The following is a 17,206-nucleotide window of genomic DNA, read 5'->3' as shown; positions in this document are numbered from 1 at the left end:
TAATAGTAGTAGTAATGGAGGAAGAAGAAGAAGAAGAAGAAGAAGAAGAGGAAGAAGCAAAAGTCTGAGGGGTAGGTGGTGGAGCAGGCGAGGGAGCCAAGGTAACGCGGAGGACGTTCGCATTGTATGGAGATAAGAGGAAGGAGCAAAGGAGGGGAGGAGAAACGCTAGGAATAATAATGAGGGATTATGATTCCTTTGGTGAACGAAGAGAGAGAGAGAGAGAGAGACAATAGTTCCTTTTTCGCCCGTCCAATTACCGGAACGCTTGAGAAAAGCGCCTATAGAAGTCAGGTGGGCGCGATCGAGAGTGCACGAGAGGGAACGAGGTCCGCCCGAGGTAACACAATGCCTCGTGCAATGCGACGAGATCGATCGTCGAGTAAACCGTTGCTCGCGGATCCCGAACGATAATCCCGCCGACGGATAGAAGAAGGGAAATAAGAATATTTATACTTTCTCCCTCCCCCCAGTTTCAACGATTATTGAACAACGCGAGAGTGAAAAGAATTATTGTTCCTCGTTATGTTCCTCCTCTTTAATACGTTATTATTTCATTAATTTCACGTGCAATAAACGCGAGATGTCGAGATGTCTGGATAACTTCCTTACCTTACCAAAAAAAAAAAAAAAAAAGAAAAATAAACGAAGAGGAGGAAAGAAAATGAAAAAAATTGGTAAGAGAAAATCGTGGGGTTTGATTGAATTTTTGGCGCGAAAATCAGGAGAAGGAAATCGGGACGAGGCGGAGGACGAGGGATGAATAATAATAAGGAGGGGGTTCGGCCGTGTTTTCGTAAAAGGGCCGTTAAAGGTGCTACCTTAACGATCCCCAAGGGGTTGGCGGCGAGGTAGGGTAAAGGGGAAGGCGGAATGCAGACACGTAACGCGAGCAGAATGCGCTCGAATGGGCCCGGGGAATTATTGGCGGATCTGAGGGGGGGTGGGGGGAGGGGAGGGGGAAGGATCCACGGGACCGGAGCAGTTGGGTCTAAGAGCGGCGGCAGATACGAGGAAGAGCAGTAGGAGAAGGATGGAAGTCTTCGGGGGCCAAGGATGAAAAGGAGAAGGAAGATTTGGCATTTTGCCAAGAAGGTCGGCTGGAAAGAGAGAGAGAGAGAGAGAGAGAGAAAGAGTCTCGGTTGTTTCTCGCTTAATTAAAAGAATCGTCGATATTCGTTTTCCCTTTCACGCGCGTACGTGGCCGAATTTATTACTTTCAAATTTTAATCGATTGTATCCGATAATACAATGTAATAAACATGGGAAAAATATCGGAGACGATGCAAAAGGAGAAGAGAATGAACGCGAGAAACTTGTGCGAATCTATTTATACTTTTTTGCAAACCGTTTATCGCGATGCGATGATCATTCGGGAGAAATCGACGAGAAAGGATGCGCGGTCGAGTTTTTAACGAAGCCCTTGAAGCGTGTCGCGAGAATTTCCACGCACACGCGCACACTGAGGAGCGCGGACGCGTGGAGAAAGTTGCGATCCCCCCCCAGCCACCGGCCCCATCCCCACCCCGTTTCGCCGCGCAAAACGCGCGCATCCGCGCCCACGTGGCGTTTCGGCTACGCCTTTTTGTCCCCGATTCGAACGCGATTCCCCGAGGTATCGATTGCTGCAATCGATTGGTCTCTTGCGTCACACGCAGCCAGGACCTCTCTGTGCATTGGGAAAAGTCTCGATACGCGTTTGGAAGGGGGGGAAAATTTTTTTCTTCTAAACGATTCGTTCGTTAATTGTTAAAATATTTTTGCATTTCTTCTACTTTAACGAAACGAATCCTACTTTAAGAAATGATATATATACAGCTTGTACATACTTGTGTAATCGGTGTAAGTTAATTTTTTCGAGAAAAAAAAAACGATCATTAATCTTACGAATCGAGAATATATAATTGAATCGATTTTTCCCCTTGATTTATTACCTTTTAATTGGTAATAATTTATCAATTGCATCGATTAGATCGATTACAATCCTTCAAAGTTGCAATTTTCCCTATTAGAATTTTAAATGCTCGCATTAGAATTTTAAATCTCTCCTCGTAACACCACGTTCGACAATCCGTTGAGAATCCTAGCCACGATCGGCGATCCGAACTTGAACTCTCAACATTTTTCCAAATCCAACGTTCGATCATCGAACGTTTCGTTGCGTTTCGACCGACGGTTTTAATCGAAAAGTGTAACTGCTGGTCAGAAGATTGAATCGGAATATAAATCGAGATATTAATTTTGCGAACGAAAACATCACTTTCCAGTTAACGTACGGATATAATTGTGATATAAATAATTATAAATAATCGGCAAGAAGAGACGAAGATTCGAGGGGACGAATCGAAGGGAAGAGAATGTTCGAGAAGCGGGGGGACGGAAGGCGAAAGCTCGTGTGCGCGAATTAAATGGCGTGAAAGTTGTTCGAAACGGTAGAGTAGGATTGATTTTTCCTCGAAGAATTGCAAAAAAAAAAAACTCGACAATCTCGCTTGTAAATCGATGAATTACACGGATATAAATAGCTCGATATTAAATCCGTGTCGAGCCTGGCTCCGATCCTTGTTATATTTTTCATCCGAGATAACGATCGAGTCGATAAGGATTCGAATCGAAATCGAAATGTAACAATTTTCTTGGATTTCTATTTTTAGAAGGATTTTGTTCGAAAGATTTAATTGTAAGAATCAGATATCATGTTCTTTTCAAATGGTGTTATTAAGAAATTATTTAACAATAAATATGTAATTTATATAAACGAAGATAATTTTAAGAACAATTATTTGATAAATTAATATTTAATGAATTTTAATAAATTAATAATACAAATAGTTACAGTTTTACTTTTTATAATTTTTTAAATTATATATATATATATAGGAAGCGCGGTTTCGAAACGAGAACGAAACGCAAGAAGCAAGTGCATCTGATTCGAGGGATTACCGTTACAAAAGCAATTTTCAACGTCTGCCACGATGACATGCTCGTAATCTCTCGTTAACGGGAGGAGGAATCGAAATTAATTCGGACTTAAATCGATCTCGAGAATTCCGGAAATTCGTATCGCTTAAACCAGACTTCGACTAATTTAACGTTGATATAACAAAGTGACGGGCCAACCTTCCTTTTTTTCCCTTCCAAAGGTCGAAAAAACCGATGGTAACTTTTTGGCCGTTCCCTCGATCGAGTCGGTTATGGGGGAAAATTGAATAAAACTCTTTTATGTCTGGCCGACGAAACGGCGGGGCAGGTTTCTTTCACGGTTGAAAGTGCGTTAAACGAATAATCCGCGCTCCACCAGCCCCGTGACACTCTAATGGAAAATTTTGCGTGTATGAAACCTGTTACGTATTTGCGAAATGTTAAAATTGCGCGTGGTGGAATAAAAAAAAAAAAAAAAAAAAGGAAAAAAGAAGATAAAAGGACGGAATATCCCGTGAAAGTTATATGGAAATAGTGGAAGTAAAAACGGTGTAAGTGAATCATCTATGAAACTGGATTGGAAAAGTTATTCGATACGAAACTTTTAACATTGGACGTGGAATTTTACACAAAATTCTATTCCAAAATATTAATCTTGCTTTTACGCATCTAACCGCCAGAGATTTATTTCTTCGTCGTTGGATTGTCTCTTATTTTCAAGAGAATGCATTCGATAAATTATTTGCGCACGTTTGGTCTCTGGACAAGGATTGTGAAAAAGAAAGAAATAAATAAAAAAAAAAAAAAAAAAAAAAAGAAAAAAAAAACGATTCGATCGAGTTTTTCCCATAAAAAGCAAACTCGAATGGAAAAAGGCCGGAATAATGCACACGCATTCCGCCGTTAAAAGCCATTCCGAATAATCGGCGCAATTAAAAATGCATTGGCCGCGTAATCCCCTTTCAAACGGGCGGAGAAAGATATAACCACTTGTAAAATCGATCCTGCATCGGCGGCTCGCGCGCGAGGAATCTCTCTCGAATCGATCCTCTCGTCCTTCCTTCCACGCGACGCCGTGTTTCTCCGACAAACTTTTAATTGCGTTCCACGGAATGGAAGGATCAAGAGAGTCGAGACGAAGAAATGGAGTAGTCGTGGGAATGGAAATCGAGTGACCAGGGAAACGGGAAACGTTATTTTCGTCAAATAATTTCAAAGTCTTTGACGAGTGCGAAGGATCCAATATCGAAGAGGCATAAGTAAAAACAAGAAAAAGCTTCTAACGAATATCTATCTCCTATCTTCCTCTACACAATTTAAACTGGAGAACGTGCTATTCGTTGGTGGAGAGAAGAGAGAAACGCCTATTTTCGCGCACATTTTTATTTTTAACGTGGTTTTACTTTAGTGTCACATACACTAATCCGATTGTACGCAGAGAGAGAGGCAATAAAACGACGATCTGTATCTAAACCTCGATGCATTAGAATTCAAAATATTCTAACGGAATATCGATATAAAAGTTTTTTTTTATTTCTCATTAATAATAATATTAATAAACTAGACATAGATATATCATGGATGTATCAATATCGTATCGAAATAATTAATAGTTTCTTCGTGAAAATGAAAATAATTCTACCGTGTAGCGTGTGGTGTCAGGACAGTCAACAAAGCGTCCGAAGTGGGGATAGAAGGTCCTAGCGAAGGACACTTTTTGCTTCCCGCGAGACTTTTTAGCAGCGAACAGCAGGAACGGTAAGTAGGTAAATAAAAAGAGAAAAAGCGAGCGCGGTAAATAAGACTATAAACGGAAAAGATATGGGAGACGGCAAGCGAATGAGTTCGTAATCATCGATGAAAATGTTAATTTGTCGTTAGTCCCGCTCCATGGAGCGTGTAAATCGTTCGAGTTGTAAAATTCCCCGTGCGACCTCGATGACGCTGTTTTATCGGTCGTGCCTTCGGAATAAATCAGACTCGCGCGTCACCGACGTTATTCCTTATACAACCCGGTGTTCCGCTTTCGTCGCCATTCTTCGCCAAGTCCGAGACGACAGATCACGAATTTTCCGATATTCAATTTTTATTTAAGAAACGTGAGAATATATATATAAGGTTTCGAAATGCCAAGCGTCACGTATACATTACAGGCCAAGGAAAATTCACTCGTAATGATGGAAGAGGCAGTTAACCCACTAGAAATATCGCTGTGTTCCACGAAGGAATTGCGATTATTGTTATTATTATTATTCTTCGAATCGACTGGCACGGGTATTTTATTTATTTAACAATGTCAAACAATCTGTTGTCTCAATAACCTGTTTTCGAACAAAGAGTTTTTTTGCTTTTATCGCCGACGTGAAAAATATATCGCTTCACTCGGACCACGCGTTATAATCCATATTTTAACGCTCGAGAGAAATTCATTGGAAAATCGAACTCGACCACGCTGCTCTCGACTCCGCGATTTATCTGTCGCGAATTTTCTCCGAGTTAACAATAACTCGGAGATTGGAGAAGAACATCTGGCGCGGGAGAAATAAAACTATCGTATCGAAGATTGGACACGAGGCTTATTAATATACGTATTAGATTATTTATTTCAAGCCGTTATTTCTCGAAACCGTTCCTTCGCTCGCTCGATACGAGCCGTTCAAAGTGCATCATCGTCGCAACGACGCCCTTGGCGAGGCAATACGCCGCTACGAAATTTATAGCGTCTACTCGACCACGCGCTCCCTGATTTTTTTCCCATCGGATCGGATAGCATGCATTTTCCATCTCGTAGCCAACGTGTCGATCATCCGGCAGAGAGAGTGGTCGACGATTGATCGAACGCCTATCCAACCACCCGATATCTCGCCAGCCAAAGAACCGGAGGAGATACAAGCTTTTTTTTTTTTTTTTTTTTTTTGGAATACAATCTTTTTACTTCGAAATTAATATTAATAATCGAAATGAAATATGGATCGATCGAAGCTTCGTTGAATTATTTTTTCCAAATGTAATCGCTCGTTTCTTTCGTTCCCCGCAAATTAGAAGCGATTTAGAGCGTCAACTGTGGCGTTGTATAAGAGGACGTGATAAAGGATGTGAAAGGAAGTAACGACGCGAGAAATAAGCGGGAAGTATTGTACGTGTCGTGCGTTTCACACGCGCGTATACGACGCGTATAAACGTAAGTACATTCCATTCGTTGAAACGTAGCTACACCGGCAAAGAATTTCAGAAATGTTATATACGCGTTCAACGTGCCTCGCGGCCTATCTTTTCTTCACTCTGCCGAGCGCGACAAACGTACGAGTGAGTGAGTTGTCTACCGTTTTTCGTTCCAACAAAGAAATCGCGATTCAATTGCTTGTCCCCTTCTTCTTACGAGTCGAATATAGAAAGAAAAAAAACGAAACTGCAAATGAATATTATTCGATTCTCGTCGCAATCAAATTTTTAATTAATTATGCATTTTAAACTCGAACTAGTTCGTCAAATTTATCGAAAGAAAAAAAATTGCAAAGAATGTTGTCGAGTTGTCTATACAAATTTATCTTGAAAAAAAAAAAATTTTTTTATCGATGTCTCTTCCTTCTTACGAGTCGAATATAAAAAAAAAACGAAACTGTAAATAAATATTATTCGATTTTCGTTTTTTTTTTTTGCATTTTAAACTCGAACTAGTTCGTCAAATTTATCGAAAGAAAAAAAATTGCAAAGAATGTTGTCGAGTTGTCTATACAAATTTATCTTGAAAAAAAAAAAAATATATTTTTATCGATGATCGATTTATGTCCTTGTATACGTAGAATATGGCGTGAAACGGACAATGCTGGCGCGAAAACTCGCGTGAATCGGGAGGGTGAGTAACGTGTTCGAGGTCCTTTCGAAAGTTTTGGTCAAGCGTGCACGCCTACCTCGAGTGGAGGGGAGAGAAGCTTCGCTGCCTAAATTCGAGGTTAAACCGAAGCCAGTTTCCGAGGAAAGTTCTCGCGATTATTTATACGAGGCACGCTCTAATCCGCGGGGCGAATTTTATATATATATATATATCGTGGTCACAAATTGCTCCTGTCCGTTTGCTTTTGGTAAATAGAAAAGAAAAAAAAAAAATCACAAATTTATGGAAATACGCGTATAATACGGTCCTTCCTTCGCCGCCTAATATCAATAACAACGGAAACAAAAATATACACCGCGAGAGATACGATCGATGCGGATCGAGGTGGACCGAGGGGAAAAGAAATCGAAAGAATCCGGCGCCGTCTATTTCACTCCCACTCTCGCTGCAATCCTTGCCTCCGTTTATTCCACTCTTCTCCAACCTTCGAACATTTTGGGTAAACCGGCCACCTCTTCGATCGAGGAATTTTTTTTTTAAGAAGAAAAAAAATATTCGTTCTATTCCTCCGTGAGTGAAAACAATTCGCGAAAGGTGAACGTTCTATCGATCGACGTGATTGTTGCTAAAGTTATCAGCTGTGCTGTTCACTGCTGGAAAGAAATCTCGCGAAAAGAATGCGGGTATTTGTCACAAATATATATATATACTAATCCAAAACGATGATCTAGCTTAGACAGAATATTCTAACGTATCGATATAATATAAAAATTAGTGAATAAGTTTAATTTATAAATATAATTTTGTATTCGAGTATAAATGAAAATAATTTTTACGATTTTAGAATAGCTCCTCTACGACTATGTGGTGGCGTGTGGTGGTCAGAATTGTCAATAAAGCGTCTGAAGTAGAGATAGGCGGTCCTAGCGAAGGACCCCTCTTGCCCCTGTCCCGCGAGACTTCTTTTCACCAGTAGTGAACAGTAGTACGTGGATCGCACACGGAACGCTCTCGTTCGTAACTGTACGGTATCGAGAAGCAAAGAACGATTCGACAAAAGTTCGTTTTTTTCAACGATTCATTCGTTGTTTATTTTATCGATTCGCGTTCGTTATATATCCAATTGTGATCATGGTGCACGGATAGCGAATGATGGAGAAGATGGAAGAAATAGAGATAAGAAAGATTAAGCGTCAGTTTAAGATACTCACCTTTTCCTCGAGCGCCGGTCCGTCCGTCATCGCGTGCATAATGGCGTCCGAAATGCGGGTGTCCAATTGTCTGACAGCCCTCTCGGCATTCAGGCCCAACGGATCGTTACGACCGTCGACCGCCACCACGAGCCTCTCCACCGTTTCCACGTACCCGGACCAAGCCAGGTCCAGCTCGGATGCTGGCTGCGTCAGGCAACCTCTGCACGCATCAATCCACGATCAACCGATACGTTTTCAAGTTTGCGATTCTTAATTTTTAAAAATACGAACATTTTACGGATATTTTTTTTTTTTTTTTATGTCGTTTCTCATTTTTCTCGCGATTCTCAAAACATTAAGGGAGGAAACAAACGAATACAAACGTAAAAAAAGAAAAAAAGTGGGGAAAATTGGAAAAGTTAAAATTAACCTTGAAGTTAAATCGACCAGACAGCTCGAGACATTTGTGCGAATAGCGGGCCATACGCGCACGAGGGAACGCCTCGTCAAAGGCCATAAAAGAAAGTGAAAGTAACCGAACTCGACGTAGAATATAAAGCGGCTCGTTAAGATTAAAAGAAACGTAGAGGAAAAGAAAGAAAGTGCGCCTACTATATTTTTCATTCGCGAATTTGACGAAATTTATAAATAATAACGAAGGATTAAAAAATTCGTTTCGAAACATTTAAAAAAGAAAAAAAAAAAAAAAAAAAAGAAACAAAATTTCAGAAAACTCGGAACGATGTATAAACTCTTTTACGCGATAAATTAAACGCGCAATTATCTTATGCAAGGAATTAAGCGTGCGTGACATTTTATTTTACGCTCGAGCGAATTCGAAATTAATCTACGCCACGTTCGCGAGTGTGGAATTCATTTTCGACTTTAGATGGTTTTCAACGCGATACCACGAAATTCTAGTAATTACTACTAGTCGAACGTAGAGCATTTCAACCGACAAATGAATTTACACACCCACATTTACGCGAAATAGCTACACACGTATCCTAGCTATATAATAATTCGACCGAAATTTAAACTTAACGATTGAAAGAAAAGAAGAAGGAAAAGAAAAAGAAAAAGAAGAATCGACGCGTGTAATTGGCAGCACCGTGCTGCGTTTTTAAAATCGCGCGTGAAAGGTGAAACGATTCCCACAGGTTTCGGAACTAACGACTAATGCGATTGAAAATTAAAAGAAAGGGCCATGAATAGAGTGGCGCGAGCCGTGGATAATTAGCGGAGTGGGATACGAGGGTGGTGGTCACCTCATGACATTGGTGCAGAATCCACTGCAGGGCCTGACGGAGGGACCGATGCCCTTGCACCTCGGACAATAGGTCATCCTGAGCAGTGCGGCGTAGCAGGCCTCCTGCTGGGGGCTGGTGCCGGAAAATAGCACGCTATCCGTCCTGTCCAGCACCGTTTTGCCGAGAGTCAACGCCTGGACCAGGACCCGGGTCGCCTCCAGGCTTTTGCTCACCGATTTCGAGACCTGGATCGGTATGTCGCCGAACGGTTGGATCTGTTCCATCGTTTCGTACAGGCACGTCTTGAATTTTTCCGTGAAATCTTGCTCGTACTGGCGGGGATTCACAGCTCCGTGATACGCGATCGGGAACAATTTGGCGAAGAACTCGATGAACTTCTCTTGAAGCATGTCCCTTGTCAGGGGTTGCTGCAAACTGTCCGGCGTGTTGCTCGGCGACACGTAATCGACCATCGCCTGATACAGGGCTTTTATCGAGGGCCTGCTCGACACCGCCATCGTCCGATACACTTGATCGAACAGGGTTAAGGTTTTGTTCTCCGACTGTCTCGCGAGCATCGTCACCGTTTCTGTAAAACGGAAAAAAAAAAAAAAAAACGTCCAATTAATTACATAAACTTTCGAAAAACTGAAAAAGATGGTAAAAAGATATAGACAATCGTTTTCGAAATTAAATTTCGATGAATTTTATTCGTCTCTCGAACGTGACGTGCACGACGAACACGTTATATTCTCTCGGCAGAAGGAAAGAAATATCGAGAGCTATTAGAGAGAGAGGGCGTCGAAGAATAATGGACTCCTGCGCGATGCAAAGCGAGGAGGAACCAGGCTTCGGACGATGACTAACGTAAGAACAAATTGCCCACGCACTCGGACCTACTAACATTCCTTTCGTCTTCCTTCTCCTTCTCCTCCTCGATCAGACCGCGATCCGGCTCTCGAAATACCTCTTCGCGAAGGAGGAAATGGCCGGTAAAATAACGGCCATTGGAAGAGGACGGAGAAACGAAGGAAGGATAGAAGGAAGAGGAACACGCGTGGAAAGGAAAAAAGGAAGAGATATCTACTGCACCTTCTTCTTATCGTCTTCCTCTTTCACTCTTTCTTTTCAAAGCTTTCTCTCTCTATCTTTATCTATCTCTCTCTCTCTCTCTCTCCTTATGGAACGGTCGGTCGCCACGGATCGTCTCGTCCTAAGGCACTTGAGGCCATTCCGCGGCACATAGTAGAGAGAGAGAGAGAGAGAGAGAGAGAGAGAGAGAGAGAGCTTCGACATTCCACTCGCCGGTCATTTTATTTTAGCGCCACCGTGTGGGAGAGAGCCCTTTTATCTCTCTCTTTCGCTCTGTCGTTCTCCACTCGCTCGTTTCACAGGGCCCTGTGTGCCATCCTTCTCCTTGTCCCACGCACCACCGCGCCTCTCTTTGGATTTTGCGCGCCTCGGCAGCCTTTTCCCTCTCTCTCCCACCCCCGGCCGTGGATGGACGACGACGCTGCCGGTGTGTGCTCCTCGCACGCTACCCGATGGTGGCCATGTTGCGGACCACGGAGGGGGTGCAAAAGGTACATCGTGGGAACTGTACCACGCAGCCGTCTCGGACCCAACTAAATTTTAACCGCTTCGCGTCTGCCGCTTTATTTCCTTCTCTTAATTCTCTTTCATTAACCGATTTTTTTTTTTTTCAGAGAAACAACGCAACACGCACCCGCGCTGTTCATCTGTGAAAGAAAAGAAAAGGAAAGGAAAGGAAAGAAAAAGTCGCGTATATCAAAAGCGACGATATGTATTCAAAGAATACAGAGTATTCTCGATATAACATACAGAAATTGTATCGTTTCACGTGTATATTGCGTAATTACGATTTGTAACGATTAGTTTAATTTGTACGAATAAGCTGTAAGGCATATATCCTATAACGTAACTTAATATTCAAATCGTAACTCTTCTTCTATTACTACTACTACTGTGTCAACAAACTTGTTTCCACCAGTGGACATTAAACGCGTCATACAAGCGAGGCGTAAAATCGTTGTTTGATTTTTCCAATTGGCAACAAGTTGGCATCGAAGTCGCGAAGATCCGATATGGGATTGACCTACGCCCTGGTCAAACGTGTATCGCGAGATACGTGTATCGCGCACACTTGGACGTGGCGATATACGCGGCGCGCTTATACGACGGCGTGACGTTAGACAATTAGAGTGGATTCGCACACGTCCACACGTTGCGTCCGGTCCACATTTCTTGCCCGGCGAGGCGCACGCGCAAGGGGAATTCGCTGGATAGCGCGAATAAGAATAGAATAAACGGTCACGTTCGAAACTTGTGAAACGGGAGGGGAGGGGAAAGGAGGAGAAGGAGGGGAAGATTTTAGAGAATAAATCGAGCATTAAGGTCGAGGGTAATGCCGCGTGTCTAATGTAACTACGTTCTTCCTCTTCGAGAATCTTGTTTGGAAAATGTCGAAGGTATTAAGGCTCGAGAAATAAATACGAGGAATATCATACATATGTATTATTATATACGATGAAAAAGAATGGCGAAAAAGAGGGAGTTATATAATTATTACTAGTAATGATCCGCGGTCTCTTAACGGTAGAGACTTACTCGATCGCGATTATTACTGAGTTAATTAATTATCCATTATCGTAGCCGGACGAAAATCTAATTTCCGTCCCCATTAGAGGCCTGCTCTCTCTCTCTCTCTCTCTCTCTGCATCACTCGATAAGATTAAAATTAATAGGATTACTTACTCGATGCATTTTCGTGGCCATCTTACGGGGGAATCGCGGTGAAAAATTCTCGGTGAAAAAGGAACGAGTCTGAAATCGATGCTAATTAATTTCGGTCGGGTTTTCGGGAAAACGCGTTCTTCGTTGCGGCGGCTATCGACACCCACGCTTCTTCAAAGCTTCTTCGGAGGAGTTGTTGCCGACTCGACTTGCCTGGGTCGAACGAATCACGAACCACGCGTGACCCGCGATAAATATCTTGCGGTGGGAAACGTTTTCCGCGACTCGATCGAAAATAGAACGCGCGAGAGAACGGCGAACGCCTAAAGAGACACCACTGCTAGGTTGCCGAGGCAACGACACGCGCGGCCATCCCACTTTCGTCACCAAGATCCTCCGCCTCGTTTCTTCAAACTCGCCTCGGTTTTTTTCTTTCTTTCTTTCTTTTAACGTGGATTTTGTTATACCAAAAATAATTGGTAATAATTCTCGAAAACTTGTGCATCTCCCATTTTAGTTGAAGAGGACTCCGTTTAAAGTTCTTCAGCGCAACGAACGATATTCGACTGGAGACGACGAAGTCGTGCGGCACGAAAATCACAGAGATAGGCGAAATAAAGGGAGAATCTCTCTCGGAGAAGCTCTTTCTCTCCATTCTTCTCTCTATTTCGCACCGCTAAAGGGGTTAACCTGTATAAACATGCACGTCAGTTCGATTTTCTCCAAGTTTCGAGAGAGAGAGAGAGAGAGCTCTGACTTTCAGAGGCCAGGCCAGGGAGCACGGGTTGTGCGGTTTACTAAATATTTCCTCTTCGTTTTATCCTCCGCCGTGTGTAAATATGTCGGTGTATATTTCGATTTTTCTCCTTTTTCTTTTTCTTTTCTCTTCTTTTCGCGTCTTGACGTGGAAATACGGTGGAGGAAGAGGAAAATTTATCGCGTGTTAAAGAGAAGCTGATGATTCTATTTTTCGTTTTCACGCTCTCCTCGTTCGCGGCTTGGGCAGAATAATTTATTTTTACGAACAAATTACCGATTAGAAGGAAATAATGTTACGATTCGAAAGGAGAGTCGTACGTTCATTCGAAATTGTAACTTATCTGATAAAAACAGTACTCGTTAAAAGCAATCGGCGCGATAATGCATTTCTCGGGAAACGTACGTACGTTTATCAGTTTATAACGCGTGGTTTTTCCTTTCTTTTTTTTTTTTTTTTTTTTTTTTTTGTATTCAATTGAATTAATGAACAAAAAAATCTCAATCGACGTTTTTTAAATTATCAGATCGAAAGATATCGAAGTAAATACGACACGTGTTTCTTTTTTTTTTCTTTTTTAACAAATATATCGAACGATAAAAAAACGAATTTCGAAACGAGCAATTTCGTTCAATTACAAAATCAGAAATGGAATTTATAATAAGCGTGTAATTTAAAGCGTTAATTCATTATTTGGTTCCTTGGTCAAATTCTCTACTAGTTAGACCATCTCCTTGAAATATACCATTGCCTTTCCTTCCTCCTTTTTTCTTTATAAAAAAAAAAAAAAAAAAAAAAAAATTACACCTGATTCTAGATCCCTGAAAAGATCACTGTGCACAGTCTTTTTCCCCAACTCGGCTCTCAAAGCTCTTTAAAAACAAACGCGTGGAATATTTATTTTTCGAAAAAAATAGAGAAGAAGTTTCGAGAGCAAAGAGGACTAATTAACCCAATCTTCCAGCCCACGTTTTTCGTGATCGAAGGAAAATTTTTTTTTCTTCTCCTTTTTTTTTTTTTTTTTTTTTCATAATAACGGTAACGTAATCGAAAATTTTCCTCCAATTTAAATCCTCGCGGTTCGCTGCCTCGAAAGATTACATCAACGATGGAAAGAGAGAAGAAAAGGGAGAAAGCAAAGAGAGAGAGAGAGAGGAGAAAAAAAGGGGGAAATGAGAAAGGGTTCGTTAACAGGCTTGTATATACGTACATTTTAGAGAGAATTCCGCGGGATTTCTCGTAATTTATAGTTGCACCGTCCGGGGTATCGTTTATCTAAATATAGATAAGGCTTATTCTCTTTCTCTTTCCTTTTCGGTGTGTAAAGTCGTGCGGCGCGAAATTCACGGAGGAACGCGACATAATAAGGCCGGAGGTGCATGTGCGCGAGCGAGGCCAGTGCAGCCAACCGCAAGCGTCTAAATGTCGCGAGGAGATCCTTCGAAAACGTTTCAGATAAGGAAAAATTCGTGAATCCGGCTTTAACTTCAATAATATTATTTTATTAACTTAATCTTCTTTCTTGGAGATAAAAAAAATTTCAAACTCGACTTCCCTTCGCTTCTTTTCTCAAAGTTTTTAAAACTTGGGCTCGTTTCGAGGATTCTAGAAATCGAAACGAAAGTAAAAATAATCGGTGGAGACTTTTACCATTTATTTATCGAGTTACGATTGAATTTTGTATCGAACGAAACGCGGATTGGACACGAATAGAGAAGAATACTCTTCGTTCTACTTATTCTAAATCTCGAATTCCGATATTTCTGCATTCGTTCGAACGTGTTCCGCGAATCGCGAAAATCCACGTTTATCATTTTACCGAGCGAATTCCCGTGAATACGAGGTGTGCGAAAAAATGCGAGGCACGAAACGAATAACGCGTTTTAACCGCGTTATCATACGTTTAAATAAATTCCCGTCGAAAGTTAAAAAAAAAAAAAAAAAAAAAAAAAAAACTTCGATTCGGATCGAATGGAGGGAAAATTTCAAGTTACGGATCAACGTAACTTTTCTTCGACGTTCGTGACTTAACAAAACGAGTGCAAGAAGGCTCGCTGCTCTCTTCCCCTTCCCGCTCTTCCCGTCTTCGAATCGAAAAACGTTATATCCTTGAAACACTTATAATATATATATATATATATACATACGGAACGATAAATAATACGAATACGTTACGTTGATTGTTTAAACTCGATAGAGGAACACAACCTTCGATAGTTGTTAGCACAGTTGTTAAGTTAGGTTAGGTTAGGAAGAACTAAATTTGTCGATCGTACACGTCACAAGGCAGGCGAAAATTACGCAATCCTCGAATATGGATGTTTATTACGCAAGAGATCTTTAGGTAGCAAGATAGATACAAAGGAATAAATTGATACGCTATTAGATACGCCAGTTTAAAACATAGATATACTCGTCTTCCGCCCGGATAATAGGTTATATTTGAATAATCGAGCTTCCTACGTGTTATTATTATACGCTCGAATAAAAAATTTCGATTAATAAGAAACGTTTTATCTTCCATTGCGAAACATCCCGCCTCTTATCGGTTAAATTCGAGTGACCTCGATTCCACATTCGCCATTCGACCTTCCTTTTCCATTCATCCATATATCCTCCGTCGCGCATTTTCCAGAACAAGTCGTCATAGTCGTCTCGTTTCGCTTCTTCTCTTGCGAGAAAATCAGATTGAAAATATTAAAAGGAGAAAGCAAAGGATAATTCTCTCTCCAAGGGACGCGAATATGGGGATATATACGGTTAGAAGTGGAGGGGGAGTGCGAATTTCGCGGGGGGAAACGTGATACAACGAGGTTGGGTGGATCCCCCTCCCCTCTGGATTCGAGTGGATCGCGTTGTCGCCCATATATTCGCGTTTATGCATACCGGCCGAGGGCCACCGATCATGCAAATCTGGCAGGGAATTCGATACTATTCTTCTTTCTTCTTCATGCGCGAAATTTCGAGCGTACATCGAACGAAATTGACGAGAGAGGGGAGAGGGAGAGATGGGTTTCTTTTGAACTGGCGCAGGTTCAGGGACGGAGATGGGTTTTTTCAAAGTCTCTCGACCTTCGATGATTGGATTGGATTTTGACTTTCTAATAGAAAATTCTATTTTTCTCAGGACGATACAAGGCGGTTAAACGCTTAGATAATAGTGGAAGAGTTGTGAATATTCAAAATTGTCGTAAAAATTGTTTTCATAAAGTTAGGATAATCATTCATGACTGGAAGCTGAAAATATTTTCGAAACTGTTTAGAACATGTCTAGCTTATTCGTATACTCGAATACAAAGTTAAATACTTACAAATTAAACTATCGTTACGAATCGTAATTAGCCTATTGATGAGAAATAAAAAAATTTTTGTATTACATCGTTAGAATTCTCTGGATTCTGTGCTTAAGCTACGTATCGAAGTTTAGATATAGATCGTTGTTCCGGTTGGTATATGTGGCAAACACCACGGTAGAAACAAAAATGCGTGTAAAAATAGGCGTTTCCTTCCTTATGTTGACCAATCAGACACGCGAGACTTCTTTCCACCAATGAACAATATTATTCTCTGCTGAAAAAAGTCTCGCAGAACGGTACAGAGATAAGAGGAGTCCTTCAAACGTTTGTTGACAATTCTGACACCACACAATATTACATAGTAGTAGAAAAGATAGTTGAAAATAATTTCGAAATTATGTCTATAGTATGTCTTGCTTGTTCGTATATTAAAATACGAAATTATATTTATAAATTAAATTAAGAATTATTATGAGAAATAAAAAAATTTTTGTATCGATACGTTAGAATTCTCTGGATTCTATGCCTATGCATGAAGTTTAGATACAGATCGTCGTTCTGGATTGGTATATGTGGCGAACACCACGATAGAAAGAAAGATGCGTGTGAAAATAGGCGTTTCCTTCCCCACGTTGACCAATCAGACACGCGAGACTTCTTTCCACCAATGAACAATATTATTCTCTGCTGAAAAAAAGTCTGGCAGAAGGCACAGAGGCGAGAGAGAAGTCCTTCAAATGTTTTGTTGACAATCCTAACACAGAATATTCAAAATTATCGTAAAAATTATTTTCATTTTCACGAAGTCGAGATCATCCAAGACTGGAAGTTGAAAATAATTTCGAAACTATCTATAATATGTCTTACTTATTCGAATACGAAATCATATTTATAAATTGAACTATCGTCACGAATCGTACGTAATTATTATGAGAAATAAAAAAATTTTTACACTATATCAACACGTTAGAATAATCTGGATCAATCTATACACTCTAATTAAAAACAAAAAAAAAAAAATACGTCGTTGCATAAGCCACTGTTTTCCCGTGTTTCATCTTTTTTTTTTTTTTTTTTTTTGCTTTTTAGCGTCTACTTTTTCTAGTTCTCTCTCTTCACAAGAGTATCTGTCACCAACTCCAATTTGCTTGTGACAACCATGCCCACTTGTCGGTACGGTATAAAAAGTGGGTTACGGG

General features: G+C 40.9%; 1 protein-coding gene across 2 annotated transcripts in view; it reads right to left on the bottom strand.

Moving 5' to 3' along the window:
- dally (division abnormally delayed protein) overlaps positions 1 to 17,206 on the bottom strand; it is a 90,400-nt gene that overhangs the window by 49,445 nt on the left and 23,749 nt on the right. For both annotated transcript variants that reach the window (XM_003696322.4, XM_086904285.1), the window contains exons 3-4: positions 9,219 to 9,789; positions 7,969 to 8,170 (exon numbers count right to left, since the gene is read on the bottom strand). In XM_003696322.4, coding sequence (XP_003696370.1) covers positions 7,969 to 8,170; positions 9,219 to 9,789 — 773 coding nt within the window. The remainder of the gene's footprint in view (positions 1 to 7,968; positions 8,171 to 9,218; positions 9,790 to 17,206) is intronic.

The sequence above is a fragment of the Apis florea genome, unplaced genomic scaffold (genome assembly GCF_048593485.1).
Source record: "Apis florea isolate Af1SG1 unplaced genomic scaffold, ASM4859348v1 contig_2350_pilon, whole genome shotgun sequence".
Classification (NCBI taxonomy): domain Eukaryota; kingdom Metazoa; phylum Arthropoda; class Insecta; order Hymenoptera; family Apidae; genus Apis; species Apis florea.
This window is presented reverse-complemented; position numbering and strand designations above follow the sequence as displayed.